Genomic DNA, 22,913 nt, shown 5'->3' with positions numbered 1-22,913 from the left:
GCCATTATAATTTATCCACATTATTCTCACTCTCCTTCTTAATGTACCCCAACGCTTTATTTGCTCTTTGCTGCTGCACACTGAACAGATGTCTTAATTGAGCTGTTGATTGTACTGATGCTTTACCCATCAGTGTGTACAAGTAATTTAAATTCTTTCTTCCAATTTTCGTTATCTTGAACTTGAAGGTGTGTGTCCTCTTGAAATTTTACTTCAAGATAAAAAAAATAAAAATAAATTAGCCTATGGTCTTGATACAGCAAAGTCTGTGATTAACTTTATGCACTCACTAATTTACCATAAAGTTAAACGTATGCATGAGACTTTGTAGGATCAGGGTCTTAGTCTTGATTTTAGTGAAGATAGTGTTAACTAGTAATTAGAGCAGAGGATAAGGAATCAGGAGACCATTTCCAGCCCTGACTTGCTCTGTTACCTTGGACTGGTAACGAAGGTCCTGATTTTCGTAAGTAACCTCAATTTTGGGGTGTGGACTTCTGGAAAAATCTCAGAAGTGCTGAGCACCTGCAGCTTTCTCTTTGATGTCAACTGGCATTGTAAGGTGCTCGGCACTTCTAAAAATCTGAGTTAAGTGCCCCAAATTAGAGGCTGCTTTTGAAAATCTAGATTTTAACCTCTTTCTGGCTCAGGTTTCCCATCTGTAAAATGGAGATGGTTCACATGCCTCTGTAAAGAACTTTATGATCCTCTAAAGAAAAGCACCGGAAAGCAAATGATTATTCCTAAGGCAGTGAATTATATCAGGAAAATTACTGCAATAATCTGTGTTATTTGTAAAGTTTTCCTTACGGATGTCCAAGTAATGATAATCAAATTGTGTGCAACCACAAAGTGCTGTGGTATACCTTTTTAAGATACTTCCCTTTTCAGTATATCAAATGATTGATTAAATCTTATAACTCAGGGCAAAACCTGGTGGTTGTAGGAGTCAGGAAGGCATCTTCCTTCAGTGCACAACTGATAAGGTGGAAAGTGCACCTTCTTGTGGTGCATAAGGTGTAGACCGTTGCCGGAGGCAGGATAATTACCGCTTCTACAGCATTCCACATCTCTGGAGTATTTTGCAAACATTGACTGACCCTCACAACATCCCTCGGAGGTAGGTGACTGAATGCTGTTGGCATCATTTTACCGATAGGGAAACTGAGCTCAGACAGTTTGACTTTCCTGAAGACGTTCTACACATAGGTGACAGGGTCAGGATTAGAATTCAGGAGCTCCTGGTTCCCAGACCATGTCTGAGCCTATTAGAGTAGACCATAGTGTCTGAGTTGGTGTGGCAAGTACTCTTGTGTGTGTCAGAGGGACACTGCGGACTGCCAAGTCCTCCACTTTAGACCCTCTCATAAATACAGATATGTGCATGTGTCCATTTTGTCCCTATCCCACCTCAAAATATTCATTTCAAAAAGCGATCCTCTGGGTAAAGTCTCAGCTATCCCTCCAGAACCAAACCTTGACTCTTGAATTGGTTTTGGTTCACAGGCGTACGCTTGATGATACTTGTATAGAGTGAGATCCTGTTTCCATTGAAGTCAATGGGAAAACTCCCACTGACTTCAGTGAGGCCAGGTTTTCACCTGTAGGGTCAAAAGTGAGTGCTCAACTTTACAAAGCCCTGACCAGAGGAGCTTATGGTTTACATGTATGACCTTTAGATGATGTTTGTGAAGAAGTAAAAGCAAATGATTGAGTTGGGGCATTAGCAAATGTCTTGTGATTGGAGGACTAGACTGGGATTCGGGAGACCCTTTCTGTTCCTGGCGTTGCCGCTGGCCAGTCGTGTGATCTTGAGCAACTCCGTGACTCAGTTTCTCCAGCTGTAAAATGGGGCGTAACGATATTGAGCCCCTTTTATAAAGTGGTTTGAGGGCTATGGATGAAAAACTCAGTATATGAGCTATTATTCTCAGTTGCAAGATTTTTGTTTCTTTTTTGCTTATGCTTTTTTGGGGTAGGGCTAAGCTTGTAAGGACTCTGGCAGTCAGCTTCAATATTATGACACAACAGGCCACTGAAACTAGCATGGAGCTAATTTCAATGTCCTGGTAGCTCATGGGAGCAGAACTGGTAGTGTGAAGGGAGGGACAGTGAGATCTGTGCACCTGCAAAACAAAGATGACAGAGTTACTCCCAATTTTGGCAGCTTTAATGCAATGTGCTATCTTTGGTTGTGTTGATATGACTTTAATACCTGCTCTGCATCGGTGAGAGGTTTCTTTTACTTAAAGATGCAGCATAGTGTGATCATGCCCCCATGATCTACATATTTGTGAATTCTCATAATGTCTCTGACACTGCCTCTGTCTGGCCATAGTCAAATCACTTTAACCTCTGTGTGAATGTTATTCCTGCTGTTAAATTAAGATAATACTCCTTATCAGCATGGCTAGGATGTTATGGGGATTGAGTAGGTAATGTTTGTGCAATGCTTTGACAATATAAAGCATTTTGTAAGTGCTAAGTATTATTAGAGTTCATCCCCCCCCAAATCCCATTAGTGAAGTGCAATTTCTTTCTTTGGTCTCAGATATCGAATAAATGATACCGTATCTCTTTACACTGCCTCAAAACTACTGTCTAGCAATAGATAATATGGCACACACTCTTTTTCTCATGCCCTTAATTTTTAAAATTACACAAATGTGTTCATTCATGAGTTGATATCTGGGACAAATATTAAACAGAATGTCAATAAAATAATATGTTGCACCAATGCTGGACTTGATGAGAAATTGAACTTTACATTCATAACAAGGAGAAAATTCTTTGTCAGCATTGGTAATTGACCGTATTACAATCGTGTGTTAATTAGTAAATAGTTGTGCAGGTTTTCCTTCACTAAGCATTTTAAAACCAGTGATATGCAGTATAATTAATGGGTTACACAGAGCTTGAAACAACTGTTAGGACAAACGCTATATTATGCCTGTAGTTTAAGTACTGTGCAGAACAATAGGCACTAGTCAAATTTCGACATCACCATGGTATTTTTCACTATCCTCTTGATTTAGAATGTGAATTATGCAAATACCATGTTACCTTTAATGCATTGTTTATAGTGTTCCTTATTTTAAGGGTATGTCTATACTGCAGTTTGAGGTGTGATTGCAGCATGGGTAAGATACCTAATCTAGCAGTGAAAACACAGCGGCGTGGGCTAGCAATGCAATACGTACTCAGGGTCCCTGGCAGCCTTGTACGGCCTACCCTAAAATCTGCACTGCTGTATCTTCATTGCTATTTTTAGCCGAGGTAGCATGGGAATGGTAACTGGTGCTGCAGTTACACCTCTGATTGCAGTGTAGACGTACCCTAATTTTAGGGTAGAACATAAATACCATGATGTTATCCCTGTGTCACCTCTTCTGTTGAAGGAAGGAAGAAATGACGTTTGTCCTTTTAGTTACTATGCATCATAACTGAAAATGCATCAGTGCTTTTTGGCTGTGTGTTGTTCCTTAAAAGGCTAGAGGTAAGGATTAATGATTCTCTTCATAATTTGGATCAGGAAAGGGCCATTTTTCTCTCAAGAAAAATGAACATAAGTAGAAAAGTCAGATGGGATTTGCAATCCTAACTCTACATTAGTTGATACTTCTTCCTTTTTTTTATATGCATTGTCAGTACCACAGTGGTTAAGAAAAGGTCATGTTACTGGTCCGATGGGTACCATAGATGCTGTTTATATTTTTATTTTGTACATTAATAAACTGGAGATTTACTTATGACTACTAAAATCTGAGGCCAAAATGTTATGCTTTCTTTGGTCCAAATATGAAGAACGCAGCAGTTTTCTTGAAGCTTTCAGAATACAGAGTTCTAAATACCTTCATGTAATGGGGGAACCCCATTGTTTCTGATTTGATTAAAATGTTTCTTCAGCTATTTTAGATATTAATCATAAACAAAAATGGGGGACTGTTTGACTTACCACTTTCTGTCTCACAAGACATTTGTTACAAATGGCTCAGTGATCAAGGCAGCACCATCCTGAATGTAGACAGTGGTAACGAAAAGGTGTGTGTGTGTGGGTGGAAAGAAAGCAATTATTGCACAAGGTCAAAAGCAGTTTACATGAGGAGCTAGGAAGATAAAAAGCCTATTAACATTTTTTCTCTCTTAAACAAAGGGGTCTACATTTTCCAGAGTGACTACTTAATGTGGGTGATGCAAATTTTGACATGCCCAACATGAGACAATCTAAAGGGACCTAGTGTTCAGATAGTGCTGCCTGCCTGCTATCTGAAAATCAGCCCTCTTTGGGGTGTTTCTCATTGAACACCTAAAATCACTAGTCACTTTTGAGTAGGTCTACATAAGTTGTTTGGATATCAGAGATTTGGGGGAAAAAAAAACCCACCAGGAAAATTAATTTGAGATGTTTTTGTGAATCCTTCATATATGGGTTTACCCTTTAGCTTTTGGTGATTATTATAGAACATGTATAATAATACAATATACAGGTTTCAGAGTAGCAGCCGTGTTAGTCTGTATCCGCAAAAAGAACAGGAGTACTTGTGACACCTTAGAGACTAACAAATTTATTTGAGCATAAGCTTTCGTGGGCTACCGCCCACTTCGTCGGATGCATAGATTGGAACATACAGCAAGAAGATATTTATACATACAGAGAACATGAAAAGGTGGAAGTAGCCATACCAACTGTAAGAGGCCTATCAATTGAGATGAGCTATCATCAGCAGGAGGAAAAAAAAACTTTTGAAGTGATAATGGAGATGACCTATATACGTTGTATGTATATGTTATAGTATGCGTTACAGTAGCTTTCACCATGCTGTGGTTTCTGTTAAATCCTGTTATAAAAGATGTCTCTGATTCATGATTATCATGCCTTCATACATGTACCTGGCACAGCTTATTTCAAGTGTGCTAGCAATTGCATTAAAAAAAATAAATAAAAAACGTGTATTAGAGGAGGGAAAACAGTAGTCATGAGTGACTATTTCAATTTGTCTAGACGGGGAAAATCCTTCTCAGTTTTGGCAGTATGTGACTATTTAAAAGTAGTGGAAGATCCAAGAGAACTAACTTTTAAAGAAAGTTGCAAATACAGCATAAAGCACTGCCACAGGATTTGCTATAGGAATTGGTAGGAAAAGGATGGGCAAAGCCAGTCTGGCTATAAGGATTGCCTGCTCTTTCCCATCTCACCCTGGCAAGTGAAAGACCTTTTTTGGGTTGTCCTGCCCGGAATATGTGTTGCTCCTCTTGTAAAGAAATAAGAACTTATTTAAAGTCTATAATCTCCGTAACTGTGTGGAATTTCAAGGCAGTCTTAATGTCCTTCTAAACGCCGATTAGGAGAATCGTGTAAAACGGATTTTTTGTCAGACAAGGTCTATTTCATACACACAGGATGACTTAATATTCTTATTAACAGTGACTAAATGCTGCTGTGCCAAAATGAGGACACTTGAGAGGGTGACTGTGCTAAGGTGGGGAGTCCCTTTCAAAGACGAGTTGCAGGAGAGTTGGTGTTGTCATCAGTTGAGTTAGGGGAGTCTGGAGAAGTCATTACATACAGGAAGACCATGATTTCATGGCAGGATGCTAGGACCTCCTGGTACTTGTATTAGAACCCAAATTACTTTCATGGTCCCAAAAAATACACATTGCCATCAGTGAGACTTTCAAAGGTAGGTATGTGCAGTAGCACACACCTGTTTTATGCATGCAAATACCAATTGTGCACGTAGAAATCAGATATTTGTACATACGCTTGGCCAGTTAGGTGCCATTTTGGCAATATGCCTGTGCAAATACCGAAGTCACATAGATCTGTTTGATTATGACTAAGGCTGCGAGTTTGTCACAGAGATCCCGGAAGTCACATATTTCGTGACTTTCTGGGATTTCCGTGATGTCTGCAGCGGCCAGTATGGCTGGCTCAAGGGCCGCCTGAGGGTCAGCTGCACCGGCCACTGCTGGGGCAGTCTTGGGCCACTGCCCCTTCTCCCCCCCCCGTCCAGCAGCAGCAGGAGACTGGGTGGGGGACAGGGCTCAGGGCCGAGGGATGGATGCGGGAGGGGGTGAGGGCTCTGGGTGCTGCTTACCTAGGGGTTGGGGGGAAAGCTCCCCAGATCAGCGACATCCCTCAGCTCCTAGGTGCAGGCATGGCCAGGCAGCTGTGTGTGCTGCCTCTGCCTGCAGGCACTGCCCCCGCAGCTCCCATTGGCTGCATTTCCCGGCCAATGGGAGCTGCAGAGCCGGTGCTTGGGGTGGAGGCAGAGTGCAGAGCTGCCCGGCCATTCCAGGAGCTGCAGGAGGGGGATATCGCTGCTTCTGGGGAGGTGCAGAGCCAGGTAGGGAGTCTGCCAGCCCAACCAACTGCCCCCCACCCACCAAAGAACCAGCAGGGGTCCCGGGCCGCCTGCCACCACCTGTGCCCCCAGCACAAGCGGGGGGTTCTGGTTAGTGCACTGTTGCCACCCCAGCACCCGTGGTGCCTCCCGGGCTGCACCCTTTTCCACCCCCCCCTGCTCCCCCTGATTTATTCCAGGTTATATAGTATAAAACAGAGGTGGGCAAACTACAGCTGGCGGGCCACATCCAGCCTGCAGGCCCGTCCTGCCCTGCCCTTGAGCTCCCGTCTGGGGAGGCTAGCTCCTAGCCCCTCACCTGCTGTCCCCCCACCCCCACAGCCTCAGCTCGCCGCGCTGTCAGTGCTCTGGGTGGCGGGGCTGCGAGCTCCTGCTGCTCTGAGTGGCATGGTAAGGGAGCCGGGGGGGGGGGGCGTTGGATAAGGGGCAGGGGGTCCTGAGGGGCAGTCAGGGGACAGAGAGCGGTTGGATGGGATGGAGATTTTGAGGGGGGGGCAATTGGGACAAGGAGCAGAGGGCGGTTGGATAGGGGGTGAGAGTCCTGGGGGGCCTGTCAGGGTGTGGATAGGAGTCGGGGCAATCGGGACAGGGAGCAGGGAGGTGGGGTTCCGGGGGGGCTTTTAGGTGTGGGGGGCCCCGGGAGGGGGCATCAGGGGACAAGGACCAGGGGGGGTTGGATGGGTCAGAGGTTCTGAGGGGGACAGTCAGGGGGTGGGGGCCAGGCTGTTTGGGGAGGCACAGCCTTCCTTACCTGGCCCTCCATACAGTTTTGCAATCCCGATGTGGCCCTCGGGCCAAAAAGTTTGCCCACTCCTGGTATAAGTCATGGATAGATCACAAGCCGTGAATTTTTGTTTACTGCCTGTGACCTGTCCATGACTTTTACTAAAAATACCCGTGACTAAAACGCAGTCTTAGTTATGAATGCATAAGTTAAATGTGTGCAAATGCATGCATAGACTTTCACACTCCTCATACTGGAAGCCAGGGCCCACGTTACAAATATAGGAAAGTTTTCTCCTAACAGTGGTAACTTTTTGACAGTATCCTTTTTTTGTTTAACTTTGATACACCATATGAAGCAAAGCTGTGTTCCACTTTTGGGTAGTAAATGTGCCTTGTTCATTTGCATTGTTCAGCACAAAAGTGGACTTCCAAGTTTGAAGATTACTGTGTGTTCAGTGTAATTGTGTGAAATGCCCTGGTGCTTTTGTGAGCTGTTGTGGGGCTAGTTGTATAAGTTAAACCACACACCCAGCTACAGTGGTACTTTTTTTGAGTCATACTCAGTATGGATAACCGGGTGTAAATATGAAAAAAGCATTCTGAGAATTGTTTAAATAGCATTATCTTTTGTTGTTGCAAAACCAGCTTAGTAGCCTTATAGGAGCTTGAATACACTCTTACCTCTCTTTAAACTCCTGATGATTTTGGAGTGAACATAAGGAATAACAAAAAAGTTCTTCAAAAGTTCATTTGCCCTGAAGGTGACTTACAGACAATTACTTACACACCTGCCTCCGGGGCCAGTGAGAGTGGATTTTAGGCGTTCCTGAAAACCCAATTGTCACTTGAGCAACACCTCTTATTATAGTGGGGCAGTAGGTTGAGACAAACTTGCTGTTTAACAGCTGATTCTTCTAACAACCTGTAGGAATCACTAGTTTAGAGATAATGGAAAAGCTCAGAAGGAAAGAGTAAGCTAAATGGAAAGACTTAAATATATATCTTGATGTGGTGGTCAGGGACAGAGTAAAACCCTGCAGCTGAATCTCATGATCTTATAACTCCGTATATTCAAATAGGAAAACACATCTTGTTCTGAGTACTGTAAGCAATTATAGGACCTTTTACACGGTCTAGCTCAGATACTATTATGATGAGGGCAGTGTAAGAATCTAGCTAGAATGCTAGTATTTATAGAAATAAATCCAGATCCTGGAGACAGGGCATGGGATAGGCTGACCAGATAGCAAGTGTCAAAAATTGGGACAGGAGGTGGGGGGTAATAGGTGCCTATGTGAGAGAGTCCCCAAAATCAGGACTGTCCCTATAAAATCGGGACATCTGGTCACCCTAGCATGGGTAGAACAGAGTGGAACTGAGCTCTGCCACCTCAGGGCTCTTCTCCACGCAGAGTTCTAAAGGCAGGTGGCCTTGAGACATCTTCATGTCATAGTGCCTCTCCTTGAAGGCCTCCACCAAATTTTCACACTGCTGATGTGCACAGTGCCACAACTGTTGTTTGTATTTTCATAGAGCCTAAGAGCCCAACTCTTTTTTGCTAAGCACTGTACAAGCACAGAACAAAAACACAATCCCTGGCCAGAGAGCTTGTGATCTTAGAAAATTGTTGGCTTGACCTCACTCTTTCGTGATATCTTTAGAGAGAAGGCACTTCTTAAACAGCGGGCATGTTGCTTTAATATTCCCTCTACTCTCAAGGATTCCAGAAGTCCATTCCCACATGAAGCTACCAGTCTTGCTGGGCTTTTCATGAATAGCCCAGCAAGACTGGTAGCTTCAGGGGCCTTGTCTACACTTTTGAATTTTTAGGTTTCTTTGATCAAATGGCAGGTCGGCTTCATTTGTTTCTTATTTATAGTGCTCCATGCACGTGCATAGTGCTTCCTGAGACAGACAAAGTCAGACTTCCTGCCTGCGGGAGTCTGTCACCTTTCCTGGCCCCTTCTTTGTAGTATGAGCTCATCCTCTTCTGTCTCCTGGATTTGAACAATGATAAAGCATTTAATGCAGTGCTGGCTGGCTTGTAACCCCTGCTACAAAGACTTGGACAAAAAGTCTGGTGTAAGTATCCCTGAATCCCATCTTGGTATCCAGCTAAGGTAGCAGTGGATGTGCAAGTCAGCCTTCTCCGCGCTAGACTTCTTTGCTGTGGATTTTCAAATGAACCTCAGGGAGATAGGTGACCAGTTCTTATTGCACCAGTTTCAGTGGGAGTTGGGTTGTCTTGACAGCTACCGGCCTTGTTTCTTAATTGCCTGCTGGTGCATCTCCAGACCAGCTGCTAGTGTTTTAACCCTTGTGTTGACTGAACCATGCCTGGAGCAGAGCTATTTGAGCTGATGGTTGAAATCCAGGCCAGTATTGGTGGCACCGTGTCTGCATTAATGCTAGTTGTCCCATTGTTGCCGCTCGGTTTGGTGGTAGCCAGGGTGAGGGATCTTAAGGGGCCTTGTCTACACTAGACATTTTTTCTTATGTCTGAGGACGGTCTCAATTTATTGATTTTAAACTTGAGAGATTCAGAGAACACAAACCTGACGAATTCTTATCAATTTGCAAATGCCATGTCCCTCAAACTCTTATCACAAGGCGATGAACTTGCAGACACCAGCTGTAACCTACCAATATTGATGCACAGCCTTAGAGTCATAGGCGCTGACTCTGTGGGTGCTCCGGGACCGGAGCACCCATGGGGAAAAATCGGTGGGCAGCTCCCCCCACCCGATCACCTCCGCCTCCTCCCCTGAGCGTGCTGTGTGCCTGCTTTGTCCCCTTAGCTCCCAGCTCTTGTGCCGCGAAACAGCTGTTTCCTGCGGCTGGGAGGGAAGGGAGAGGAGGGAGTACGCGGGGGCTCGGGGAAGAGGCCGGAGCAGGGATTTGGGGAAGGGGTCCAATAGGGGCAGGGAGGGGGAGGAGTTGGGGTGGGGACTTTAGGGAAGGGGTTGGTATGGGGGCAGGGTGGGGGCAGGAAAAGGGTGGAGTCAGGGCTGGGGGCACGAGCACCCAGTGGCACTGGGGAAAGTTGGCACCTATGCTTAGACTGATAAGCAATTGCTATATTCATGTATAACTCAATACTTTCATATCGAACCTTGGTTTCTTGTGGCTGCAACATTTATCTTAATTCTGAGAAGATGACAATGATTTATTTGGTGAGGGCGATCAGTGTACTTGGCATGCTGCAATACCTGGCACCTGCCCCAGTGGATTTATGATCTAAAATGGACAGACACTTGGGGATCACAATGATTGGTGTGGTAGAAGAATGAATGAATAACCCACATTGATAGCTGCAAAGCAAATTGTACTAGGTAGCAATGGATATATGCAGTGCAAGGGGCTTCCCCTTTAAGGGGACTGCAGTTACACCAGCACAACAAATTCTGTGTTGGTGACAACACGTAAGCGGCTGTCATTAAAGTCATTGTTTCCTGAATCCATGTTTTCAACGGATGTATAACTCTGCCATAAAAATTCACTGAAATTGGCTGCACAGCTTCTCTGTCTGGAAAAGACACAATTTTTCTTCCAAACTATCAGTAAATCTATACAAGTGCTTTTAAATAAAGTTTACCAGTTTATGCTGCAGCCTGGTGTTAGTGACATTTTGGAAATGGCTTTGAGTTTTAAACTCAGATTTTCTCAGACAATGATTCCATAGTGTAGTCTTATTGATTTTTGGTTTCCTAGACAAATAAAAAGTGCATAGTTTCAGCCTCTCTTTCTTGCATGCTAGACGTATTTGGCAATCCCTAACCTGAGCAGATTTTTGAAAAACCTGTTACTAGTTCTGGTATAAAGTTGTGAGAACTTCAATCATGCCCATCCCCCCTCCCCTTTTTTTCTTTTTAAAAGAAAAATAATTATACGGATTGTGTAAACAGACCCTTTTCAGTCCATGTGTTAAATTCATCCCATTCATTGATGCCCGTGGAATTCCATGAAGCTGAATTTCAGTACGTATAACCCCCTTAACACAGTGCAGCTATCTGTCCCTTCTAATAGCTAGAACGTGTATTCGTTTAGCTCAAGCAGTATACTTGTATCAACACTGCTGATTCCAGGGATTGAACTGTGGACCTCTCCAAAAGAGCCCCTGCTGCTTGAGCTAAAGGAGCAAGCCTGTTTTATTTTGGAGGTCTGAGTGGATTTACAAATCTCTATATGTTTGTTGTCTAACCACTAGAGTGAGACTTAGAGCCATGATCATCCTCAGTTCCAATTTATGGAAGGTTTGGATGTGGCAATATGCTAGTAAACACCATCTCTGCTCATGCTGCTATGGCATCTGCGATCTCAACCCTAAGAATCATACTCTGTTGGGAGGTTACATGTGGAGTGGGGTAACTCGTTCATTTATGGGTGTACGTGACTTTTTACAACTACAGAGTAAGTGTCAGTATAGTTTTCTGTAACTTTAGGGTCCCAAACAATGTATTTCATTCCCAGGGCTTCAGCAATTTCTATATAACCTGTCAATTGCAAAAGTTCCTGAAAATACTCTGTCCAATCAGGAATTTGAAATATCTTTTCTTTGGAAATGTCTGCCACCAAATAACATCGCTTTTATGGATTTTGGGTTTTGTTTTTCGGCCTTGATGACAAACTGTTGCTTGTAAATAATTTTGCATTTCATTGCAAATTTAGTGCCTGGAGCAGAGAGCTCTGACTTTGATTGGCTAAGTGTCTTGCTTTTGAACACAGGTCTGTAGCAGACAGGATGCAACAAGAACTGGCTTTTCCTTTTTCATATGCACTCTGGACGCATGTTTTACATCTCTCTTGTAATGAGACACTTAACTATTAGTACTGTAATTAGGGAAATGCTGAACCTCTTATTTGTCTTAGGCAAATAAACTAAAGCTTTTAGCTAAGCAATTGAATATTAAGGTTTTCCTGTAAGGTGAAAGTAAACTAGAGAATTTTTCCAGTGAGGCTTCCTATAATCTTTTGATTAGTATGAATGCATTATGATTAGAGTGCAGAAGTGAGGCGAAATGGTCCAGTAGTTAGGATGATTATTACTGGAGGCTACTGTAATGCAAACAAGTAGTAGAGGCCCCAGCTGAGGCGCTGGCCCTGTTGTGCTAGGCTTTTTACGTACATAGGCTAAGAGGCTAATAAGGTGTGACAAAAATATCATCCCCATTGTATTGATGGGGGAACAGAGGGTACGTCTACACTGCAATTACAAACCTGCGGCTGGCCCATGCTAACTGACTTGGGCTCGAGGGGCTTGAGCTAAGGGTCCGCTTACTTGCGGTGTAGACTTTCAGGCTCCGGCTGCAGCCCAGGATCTGGGACCCTCCCAGCTCCATCCTCAGCCTGAACGTCTATGCCAGGGGTGGCCAACCTGAGCCTGAGAAGGAGCCAGAATTTGCCAAAGAGCCACAGTAATATGTCAGCAGCCCCCGCTCTCAGCGCCTCCCACCCACCGGGAGCCCTGCCGATCAGCCCCCCTCCCACCCTCCCCACATCTCCTGATCAGTTGTTTCGTGGCGTTCAGGAGGCTCTGGGGGGAAGGGGGGAGGGAGGAGCGAGGGCACAGCAGGCTCAGGGTAGGGGGCAGGAAGGGGTGGAGTGGGGGCAGGGCCTGTGGCAGAGCCAGGGGTTGAGCAGTGAGCACCCCCCCGGCACATTGGAAAGTTGGCACCTGTAGCTCCAGCCCCAGAGTTGGTGCCTCTACAAGGAGCCGCATATTAACTTCTGAAGAGAGACATGTGGCTCCGGAGCCACAGGTTGGTCACCTCTGGTCTACGCCATTATTAAGCAGCCCCTTAGCCTAAGCCCCATGAGCCTGAGACAGCTGGCCTGGGCCAACCATACCCAGAGAGGCAGCGAGATGAAGTGGCTGGCCCAGGGTCAAAGAGGATGTGTGTGAGCAAATCTCCTGACTCTCAGTTCAGGAGGCTCTCTAAGATACGGGACTGGGAGTTGGGAGATGTGGGGTGAAATCTTGGCCCCTGTGAAGTCAGTGAGATTTTTGCCATTGATTACAGTAGGGGCATGATTTCACCCTTGGATTCTACTCCTGGGCTCTATCACTGACTCTGTCACCTTGGGCAAATCCCTTAACCTCACTTTCCCTACTTGTAAAGAAAAAAGAGAGACAATATTTGTCCCCTTTGAAAAACATTTGGGGATCTATGGGCAAGAATGCTTTATAAGTGCTATATTATTATTTATTATTACAGTGGATAAATAAAATAAGAATTAGGTTACTTGAGGAGCAGATTTTAATGGGTGTGCTTGCACACCTCCTAAATAACTGTCGTGGTGGTGGTGGGAAATATTTATCCAATACTTGCCAGTTAGGAATTTCTTTGTGGAAATTCTTAACATTGCATAGTTCCAGTTTTGATTGAATGGGGTTTTTGTTGTTGTTGCTTTTTGTTTATCAAATTGTTGTGCAACTTTGCTTAAAGCACTAAGTTATCTGAGGTTGGACAGTTTGAAATGCCAGAAAAGTGGTTGGTTTTGGAAGTGCCTTTCTGCATTTGTTTTTCATGCAAGCAGGGAAGTTGTCACTTACATTTCTAACTTCCTGCATCCTTAGGCAGTCCTGCCAGCATGTCTGTTTTCGGCGAAGGTGTCTCCACTCATAGAAAAAATTAGCGACCACAAGGATTTCAAGAAGCTCCTCAGGACACGGAATAACGTATTAGTGCTCTATTCCAAATCTGGTGAGTTCTCCTTTTGCTTTTGACTGTTGTTCTTTGTGCCTGATGAACTAGATTGTGAGCCCCTGGGTACTTATTTAGGTGCCTAAATACAGACTCCTCATGTTTAGCCCTCATTTTTTAAAACGTTGGCCAGTGTCGTCGTCTTTTCCCTGTACAGTGATGAGCAAGCTCTTGGTGCTCAGAATTTAATAACCGGAATGCACAGTTGTAGTTTAGTGATTAGAGCAAAGGCCTGGGAATCAGGACTCCTGGGTTCTGTTCCCAGCTCTGTTGCTTACTCCCTCTGTGACCTTGGATAGGACACTTCATTTCTCTATGGCTTTGTTTACCAATTGGCAAAAATGGTCACTACAATATCTACCAGTCAGGCAATGTTTTAGTCACGGGTATTTTTAGTAAAAGTCATGGACAGGTCACGGGCAGTAAACAAAAATTCATGGCCTGTGACCTGTCTATGACTTGTACAATACACCTGACTGAAACTTGGGTGCTCTGGGGCAGGGGGCAGCCTGGAGGGGGCACGGGTGCTCTGGGGGCGGCGGGGAGCAGTGCATGGTCTGAGACCCCTGCTGCTGCTGGGGGAAGGGGCGAGGGGGGGCTGATGGGGCTGGCAGGCTCCCTGGCAGACTCCGCATGGCTCCCGGAAGCAGCCGGCATGTCCCTGTGGCCCCTACATAGGCGGACTTGGGGGTGCTACTGGGGGGCTCCACATGCTGCCCCTGCACTGAGTGCCCGCTCCACAGCTCCCATTGGCCAGGAACTGTGGCCAATAGGAGCTGTGGGGGCAGCGCCTGCAGGTGGAGGCAGCACAGAGAGCTGCCTGGCCACTCCTCCATCTAGGAGCTGAGGGAGGGACTGGTTGCCACTTCTGGGGAGCCCCCCCCAAGATAAGCACCACCCAGAGCCCTCACCCCCTCCTACACCCCAAGCCCAACACCCTGCCTCAGCCCTGAGCCCCCTCCTGCACCCAAACTCCTGCTGGTGGGGGAAGGGCGCTGTGGCCCGGGACGGGCCTAGCAGCTCAGGTGGCCCCCGGGCCAGCTGCATCAGTCACTGCAGAGGTCACGGAGGTCCTGGAAAGTCACAGAATCCGTGACTTCTGTGACAGTCACAGGCTATCAGACACGGGTATTTCTAATGTGCCTGTTGCCATAATATTTAAGTACCAACCTCAGGGTGGTGCATTGTAAGGCAGAATGAATGAACGTTTAGAATACCTAAATCCAGCCATTTGTATTGCTAACACCTTTGGATTTTATATGGTTGCCTTTTGTCTTAATTACCATAATAGTGGGCCTCTTGTGTCGCTCCCCGTCTCCCTCATCTCATACCATGTCACTTGTCCCTCTAAGATCTTTTCACTGTCGTCTACCAATCTTATTCAAACTCTCCATCCTTCCCTTTAAGGCTGTTCAATCTTGCTCTTATGTACCTCTTTAATCTTATTTCCTCTTGCTCCTTACCCTTCTGCTTTACTTCCTTTTCCTGTTTGTGCCTTTGTATCTTCCTTTGTGCTGCTCCCCAACCTTGGAACAGTTTTCCACTTCTTGGTATGTACCTGCTCTGTCTCTCCCATGCCTCTTAGTTAAAACCAGTGTCTTCCTTGAATTCTCCCCTGCTGATCTTCTCACCAGAGATGTCCCCTCACAATCCATAACTGAAATCTTGCCCTGTGTCTTTGTGTCGTCAGACATTGATTGCAAGTTCTTTTGGACAGTGGTACTGTCTGGCTCTGTGTGTCATAAAGTACTGGGTATATTTATGGTGCCAGGTAAAAGAAACAGTGCTTTGAGATCCTTGCGGAAATGCAAAATGCTGTTATTGTTGTGGATTTGATACTCATTTGGCCAGCACACATGAGAACTGCTGATTAGCCGTGAAGTGAGATCAAAACAGTCTCTTTGATGCTGCTGCTGCTTCTCGCCCTCCAGCCCCCACAAGTACAGTAAGGAAAAGGTAGTAGCCAGGAATTGTTGTTTTTTAATATTAATGTCTCTTGAACTGTTCTTAGTGAGATGGACCCAAATTCTGTTCTCTGTTAAACTGGTGTAAATCGAGTAACCCCATTGACTTCAGTGGAGTTACTCCAAATTTACACTACTGCAACTGAAAGCAGAATTTGGACCCTTAATGTGGTGTTCCAATGTTCTTTCCCCAAAAGAACTATTGTTGATAGAATTCTCCTGTTTGCTAAAGTGCAGATGCTTGGGGGAATTAACTTTATTTCCGAGGTGTGGTAGGGTTATGCTGAAATGGTTAAACTGGCACGTACGCAACGTGTGACTTAAATACTGTTAAAATATTTAAATGTTTGGTATAATGGGAAAGTGTTCAGACTTGGCCAAAAATTTCTGCGGAACAGACTCAATGTGAAAATCATAAATCGTGTTTCTAACATTTTTCTATTTGAAAAGAACGTTTGTTAAAACATAAGACAACTGTATTGTTCAGCTTTTTAAAAGTTACTTTTTTTTTTCCAGGCTTAACATTGTTAGTGGTGGTAGCTTTCATTTTTAGTAGTACAACTGCAGCACTTCAGCACAGACACTTGTCAAGTAAATGTCACCCTATGGGCATCCTTCAAAAGTCATGTTCTCGCTCTTTTTTTTTTTAATTTAATTGGCTGGATTTAACAATGTAAAGCATTGCGCTGAGAGCTGTCTGGGGGATTAACATTTCCTAGAGTGGTGATCCTTATACACAATTAAAAAATCTCTCGCTTAGCTGCTGTCCTGTAAAAAGTCATCGGGCACGATTCTAATCCCAGATATGCACCATGCATCTGTGTTGAGATTCTGGTCAGCCGACAGTCACACTGCTGATGAGAAGGGTTAAAATATCATGTGGGGCTCAAGCAAGTGCTACCTAATATTTCTGGTACATGCAGAAAATTCATTGATCATGAGGGATGCTCTCACTTGAGGTATATGCTTATTCCATGCTAACAGATGACTTCCACAACCATTGTTGCAGTCCGTGGAGGAAACTCTCTCCATGTTCTCGTCCAGTATTTTCCAGTTTGAAATGCTTTCTTGGCACTGGATTTGGCGATTGGGTATATTTAGGCTTGAAAGGATTAGGTTTTTATTGGTAAATGTCTTGTTAAGATTGATTTCACCATACACACACGAACAAATGAAAAAATATTTTCATCAGTACTCATCGAAATTTACAGGTAAGCAGAGGAAGAAAAATGCTGCTTGAGAACTTATTAGAATTTGATTAAAGGATATTTTCTTTGTATATTTTGACATGTAATGTTGAGCCCTCTCCCGTAATTTCGTGCAGCTGTGAAATGTAAAGCCATAAATATTTGAAAAAATGCTTTAAAATAAACATTGATATTATCCCTTGAAATTATATTAAAAAAAAAAAAACAACCCTCATTTGGCCAAGCCTAGGTATATTGTTGCATTCTGTACTGTTTGGAGCAAATGCCAGTCACATAGGGTCAGTGTTTGGGGACGAGGATAGTTTCCTTAGTACTGATTCCAGTGGGAGGAGTCCCTGACAGCATAGCTTCTTTGAGCCTATGCTGCAGAGACATGGAGCAATGCTGGGGATTATGGAGCTGGTATACAGAGAAGGTGGTTCCTGTTACTTAGATTCCAAGATAACAGGTGCTTCATAAACATCCTACATAGAACAAGAATGCTTTTTAAAAATTCAGCTGGTAAGCAGAAAAGGAATGTTCTTCGCAGCCCATGCCTCCTTGTTAACCCAGCCAGCATCTCCATATGGACACTGAAGAAGAGCGAGAGAACCTTTCATGAGAGCCTTTGGGGCAGAAGTGCTGCTGTTTAAAACTACCCTCTGGGAACTCTCAGGCCTTGATTTGTCTAGGAAACAGGTTGGCTTGTTTTTATAGATCAAGTTAGCTAACCCCCTTTGAAATAGCAAAGAGTCCTGTGGCACCTTATAGACTAACAGATGTATTGGAGCATGAGTTTTCGTGGGTGAATACCCACTTCGTCGGATGCATGTAGAAACTGCTGAGCTTCAGTTCATCTGCAAATTTGACACCATCAGCTCAGGATTAAACAAAGACTGTGAATGGCTAGCCAACTACAAAAGCAGTTTCTCCTCCCTTGGTGTTCACACCTCAACTGCTAGAAGAGGGCCTCATTCTCCCTAATTGAACTAACCTCATTATCTCCAGCCTGATTCTTGCTTGCATATATATACCTGCCTCTGGAAATTTCCACTACATGCATCCAACGAAGTGGATATTCACCCATGAAAGCTCATGCTCCAATACGTCTGTTAGTCTATAAGGTGCCACAGGACTCTTTGCTGCTTTTACAGATTCAGACGAACACGGCTACCCCTCTGATACTTGACCCCTTTGAAATGGCCTTCAACTCTTAGTGTAGGCAAAGTTCAAGGCCTTAGTAATCGAGTTAGCTGGTAACAGATGGCCCTAGTGAAGAGTCAAAAGTGGAACCCTACCATTGGGAAAGGTTCCAGTCTTGCTAGTTGATTGGTGTAGATAAGTGGTTCTGTTCATGAGGATTAGCTTGTGGGGTCAGGGCCTAACCTGGTGGGATGTGATAGGCTTGTTATTTTTCTGTTAGCTGAGGAGCCAGCAATGGGAGCTCTTGTGGTTTTGATGGTTCCATTAAAATTATGTTTTATAGTGGAGCGGCTGATTTCTTTTAATACGAAAGAGGTTTTTGGAGTCTAGAACAGTTTTTATTGTAACGGTTTAAAGAAGTCAGATATTGGGTTGAAAATAAAAATGCTTCTAGCGTCCCTCCTTAATTTTTTTTCTGATTATTGTTAATAAGATTTTACACTTATAATAGTGCTTTGGGGTATTTTGGAATGAAAGTGCTTTATAAAAACCGACACATATTTTTTGCAATGCTGTGCCATATCTATCTTTGGAATTTCAGATGCAGCCACTTGTAGGGTTAAAATGATAAGGCCTCCTTTACCATAGTATTTGAGCATCTCTTTAATATAATGTATTAATCCTCCCAACATCCCTGTGAGTGAGCAAAGTGCTATTATTCCCATTTTACAGATGGGGAACAGAGTGACTAAGTGACTTGCCAAAGGTCACATAAGTCTCTGGTGGAGCAAGGAATCGAACCTCTCTCTCCCAGAGCTTTCGCTAACGCTCTAACCACTAGACTGTCTTTCCAAGGCAAACCACCAAGTGCACAGCTGTAGGGAGAAGGAGGTGGGAGAAAGAAAGATACTGAAGTCTGTGGTAGACTGCGTGACATACTCTCAGAAATGCAGGCAGTGGTGCATGCTGTAGGTATAAATGTTCAGGGTATCAGCACTCCTTTCAAATTACACAAGTGTTACTGATTTGATTTCTCTTACAAATGGCACTCTAGGAAAAATCTTCTCTCTCTGGTTTGAGCAAAAGATTGCAATTGCTGTATCTGCTGATTGGATTAACGCTGTTATTACTGTTGTTTTCAGCTGCCGCTGCTGAAAATCCACTCAGGTTCCTGTCCGACGTGGCCCAAGAGGTGAAAGGACGAGGTACTATAGCCTGGATCGATTGTGGGTATGTGATGTGCTGTTTTCTTTTCCCCCTTCCTCTCCAGTCTTATTTTGGTACTGCGAATTTACCTCTTCAGTGGCTGTAAATCGATCACCTCATATAATGGAAAGCACTTTGTCATGAAGGGTAACCCTGTGATTGGAGTGGGTGTACCTTTTACACACCTTTCTGGTCTTCCTTTGGGATGTCCTTGGATAGTCTCTTCCCCACAGCTCTTGTCAATTCCTCTCTGCCAGCATGTTCTTTTGTCATGAGCTGGGAACCCTGGAGCATGGTCTTTCTTTTGCTATGTCTCCCCCAACCCCTTCAGAGGGGAATGCAGCATGAAAGCTCTTCTCTCCTCCCTCCTTGGTAGGATGACCAGATAGCAAGTATGAAAAATTGGGACTGGGGTTGGGGGTAACAGGAGCTTATATAAGAAAAAGGCCCAAATATCGGGACTGTCCCTATAAAATCAGGACATCTGGTCACCCTACTCCTTGGCTCCTCATGGAAGAGATTGCAACACAGAAGACTCTGAGCTGGAAGAGAGATTGGAGTGTACTCTGACAGCACATCCTCATCCTCTGTGCTTCATGGCTGGGAAACTACAGCTTAGGCCGGGCCTGCACAACATATGGCCCGCGGGCCGCATCGGCCTCCAGAGCCTCACTGTGCGGCCCCTGGGGGGATTCTAAATCCCCCGCACACGGCGCTCTGCGGGCAGCCCAGAGCCCTTTGAATCCCGGCCGCGGCTGGGAGTCAGAGGGCTCTGGGCTGCCGGCAGCCACGGGGAGCCCAGAGCCCTTTAAATCCCAGCCACGGCGGGAGTCAGAGGGCTCTGGGGTGCCCGCAGAGATTCCCAACTGCGCCTGGGATTTAAAGGGCTCAGGGCTCCCCGCGGCTGCTGGCAGCCCAGAGCCCTTTGAATCCCAACCTGCGGCCGCTGATTGCCCCCTCCCCGGGCCCCCGCCCCAACTGCCTCCCAGGACCCCCACCCCCTATCTAAGCACCGCTGGTCCTTGTCCCCTGATACCCCTCTCCTGGGACTCCTGCCCCGAACTGCCCCCTCGGACCCCAGCCCCTATCTAAGCCTCCCTTCTCCTTGTCCCCAACTGCCCCCTCCTGAAACTTCCCCATCTTCCTCCCAGGACCCCAACCCCTACCTGTCCCCTGATAAAACTCTGGGATTCCCATGCCTATCCAATTGCTGCCTGTCCCCTGACTGCCCCTCCAAACCTCTGCCCCATCCAACCACCCCTGCTCCCTGTCCCTTGACTGCCCCCTGGAACCCTCTACCCCTTCTCCAACCCCCAGCCCGCTTACCATGCCATTCAGACCAGCGTGTCTGGCTCCGTGCAGCTCCAGACAGTTGCTGCCATGCTCCCCCGTGGAGCCCACAGCACACCCCCCCAAGCACCCACCTTCCAGATTTGAACACCTCAAAATTCAGGAGTGCTCAAGCTCAGTTTGGGCAGCTTTTTCTTCATTTCTCCCAAATCAAATATACTGATCCACTGTAACTTGCTGTAGAAAAAGTAGGATAAAATTGAGCAAGAAATGCTTATTAGGACTGGAATTGCTATTTTTAACAGCCATTGCCTTTTTGTTTGTTTGAAAGGAAGACAGTGATATTGCATTGGCAAATTCCCCATAGAAAGAAAGAGTAGAACAAAAGAATAATAAAGGCACCTCAACTTTTCCTCATTTATGGAGGACAGTCTTATAATATGCATCCAGATATCCTCCAATCACAAAAGCTGAAAATTGTTCCACTTTACTGCAGCTCTGTAACCATATGGGAACCAATCCTGCCTGTGTTTTGTACACATCCAAAATTCCGGCTGAATGACCCGCCCTGGGAGCAAGTTACCAGTGACCCAGGGCTGGGGTGGCAGGAGGTGCGGGGGGCACTGGTGGTGGGGAGCCCAGGGCTGGGGCAGCAGCAGGGTGGAGGGAGGGCACTGGTGGGGAGGAAAGGGGGAAGCCCAGCGCTGGGGTGGCAGGGGGGGGTGAGTGGGGGGGAGAGCCCAGGACTGGGGCAGCAGGAGGGTACAGGGGGGAGCCCAGGGCTGGGAAGGGGGGCAGCCAAATTTTTTTTTGCTTGGGGCAGCAAAAAACCTAGAGCCGGTCCTGCCGGGTTCCCCCAGCCCCCGGAGCCCCGGGCCCTTTAATTTGACCCTGAGGGCTCCCAGCCACCTCTTTAGCTGGGAGCACCTGGTTGATTTAAAATAAAGTATCACCGCCCCACCCCCAACCTTCCTTTTTGGCCCACAGCTGTTTTGGTGGGGTGGCGCTGGGGAAGGAGGGTTTGTTTCCGCAGGGCTGGGCGTCCCTGGGGTGGGTGTTTCCGCAGGGCCAGGAGGTTTCGGCCCTCGGCTGTTTTCTTTGGAGGAATGTGGCCCTCGCCGCTTTACGAGTTGTGCAGGCCTGGCTTAGGCTGTTCTCTGCTGGAGGAGAGCAGCAGGCTCAGGGGATGTTAAATATGCAGCAGTGAACAAGGGGACCTTCCTATGGTTGAAACAGAACTTCACAGTGGGCGCAACTGACCCCTGTGCAGTGGGACAGCCCCAAACCTATGTAACACTGACATCGTATATTGAGGGTAACATAGCTGTGGTAGAACATGCAAACATTGCATGATTTGTATAACTCTTGGGTTTGGAAGGGACTTGCAGTTAGAGCATTTCATGAGAAGTTGTGTTTTAGAAACTTGCTCTCTCGCTTGTAGTTTCATGGCAGTTCTCAGTGCAACATTGGGGAAACTTTTTGGGTTTTTTTGTAAGTAGTCACTTATTTGAGGGGGAAGGAACAGGTGTGCGGTTTGGTTTTAAGATCTGAAAGCCTCTGTGGTTCTGTTCATGATGCTGACAATAGCACAGTACATGTGGGTTTAGTTTTCATATCCTGGTGTGTGTTTCTGTCTCTACATCTTGAAAGCCATGCTTTTCTGCCTGCTGTTGACAGTGTCCACTTCTTGTTCTTATAAGGGAACAGATTGCTGGCTACCTTTCTAGAGGCTGATATGCTATAGTACAAGTAGATGCACCATGGTCAGATTTAGCTCATCTATAAACTCAAAGGGATTTTTCTAAAATTGTATTTTTGAGTCCGGGCCCTTCCTTTTTTGTTAGAAAACAGTGACCCACAATAAAAGTTATTGGTTAACCAAAGTTAATTCATCATTATTTTGCTCCCTGCCATCTGTAAACAAATCATAACTAACAAAGGTCATGTTATGCCTTTCTTCTATGTCAGGGGTGGCCAACCTGAGCCTGAGAGAGAGCCAGAATTTACCAATGTACATTGCCAAAGAGCCACAGTAAAATGTCAGCAGCTCCCCACCCCCCTCCCAGCACCTCCCACCTATCGGCAGCCCTGCCAGTCAGTGCCTCTCCCTCCCTCCCCGCACCTCCCGATCAGCTGTTTTGTGGCAGGCAGGAGGCTCAGGGCCGGGAAAGGGGGAGGAGCGAGGGCATGGCATGCTCAGGGGAGGGGGTGGGAAGGGGTGGACTGGGGGCAGGACCTGTAGAAGAGCCAGAGGTTGAACAGTGAGCAACCCCCGGCACATTGGAAAGTTGGCGCCTGTAGCTCCAACCCCAGAGTCGGTGCCTCTGC

General features: G+C 45.7%; 1 protein-coding gene across 1 annotated transcript in view; it reads left to right on the top strand.

The window, feature by feature from the left end:
* The window catches only part of PDIA5 (protein disulfide isomerase family A member 5), a 125,510-nt gene that overhangs the window by 3,068 nt on the left and 99,529 nt on the right, over positions 1–22,913 (top strand). Inside the window, exons 2-3 of the mRNA XM_039494443.1 lie at positions 13,669–13,795; positions 19,232–19,319. Coding sequence (XP_039350377.1) covers positions 13,669–13,795; positions 19,232–19,319 — 215 coding nt within the window. The remainder of the gene's footprint in view (positions 1–13,668; positions 13,796–19,231; positions 19,320–22,913) is intronic.

The sequence above is a fragment of the Mauremys reevesii genome, linkage group 11, assembly GCF_016161935.1.
Source record: "Mauremys reevesii isolate NIE-2019 linkage group 11, ASM1616193v1, whole genome shotgun sequence".
Taxonomy (NCBI): domain Eukaryota; kingdom Metazoa; phylum Chordata; order Testudines; family Geoemydidae; genus Mauremys; species Mauremys reevesii.
The sequence above is the reverse complement of the archived record's forward strand: the minus strand, read 5'-3'. Positions and strand labels throughout refer to the sequence as shown.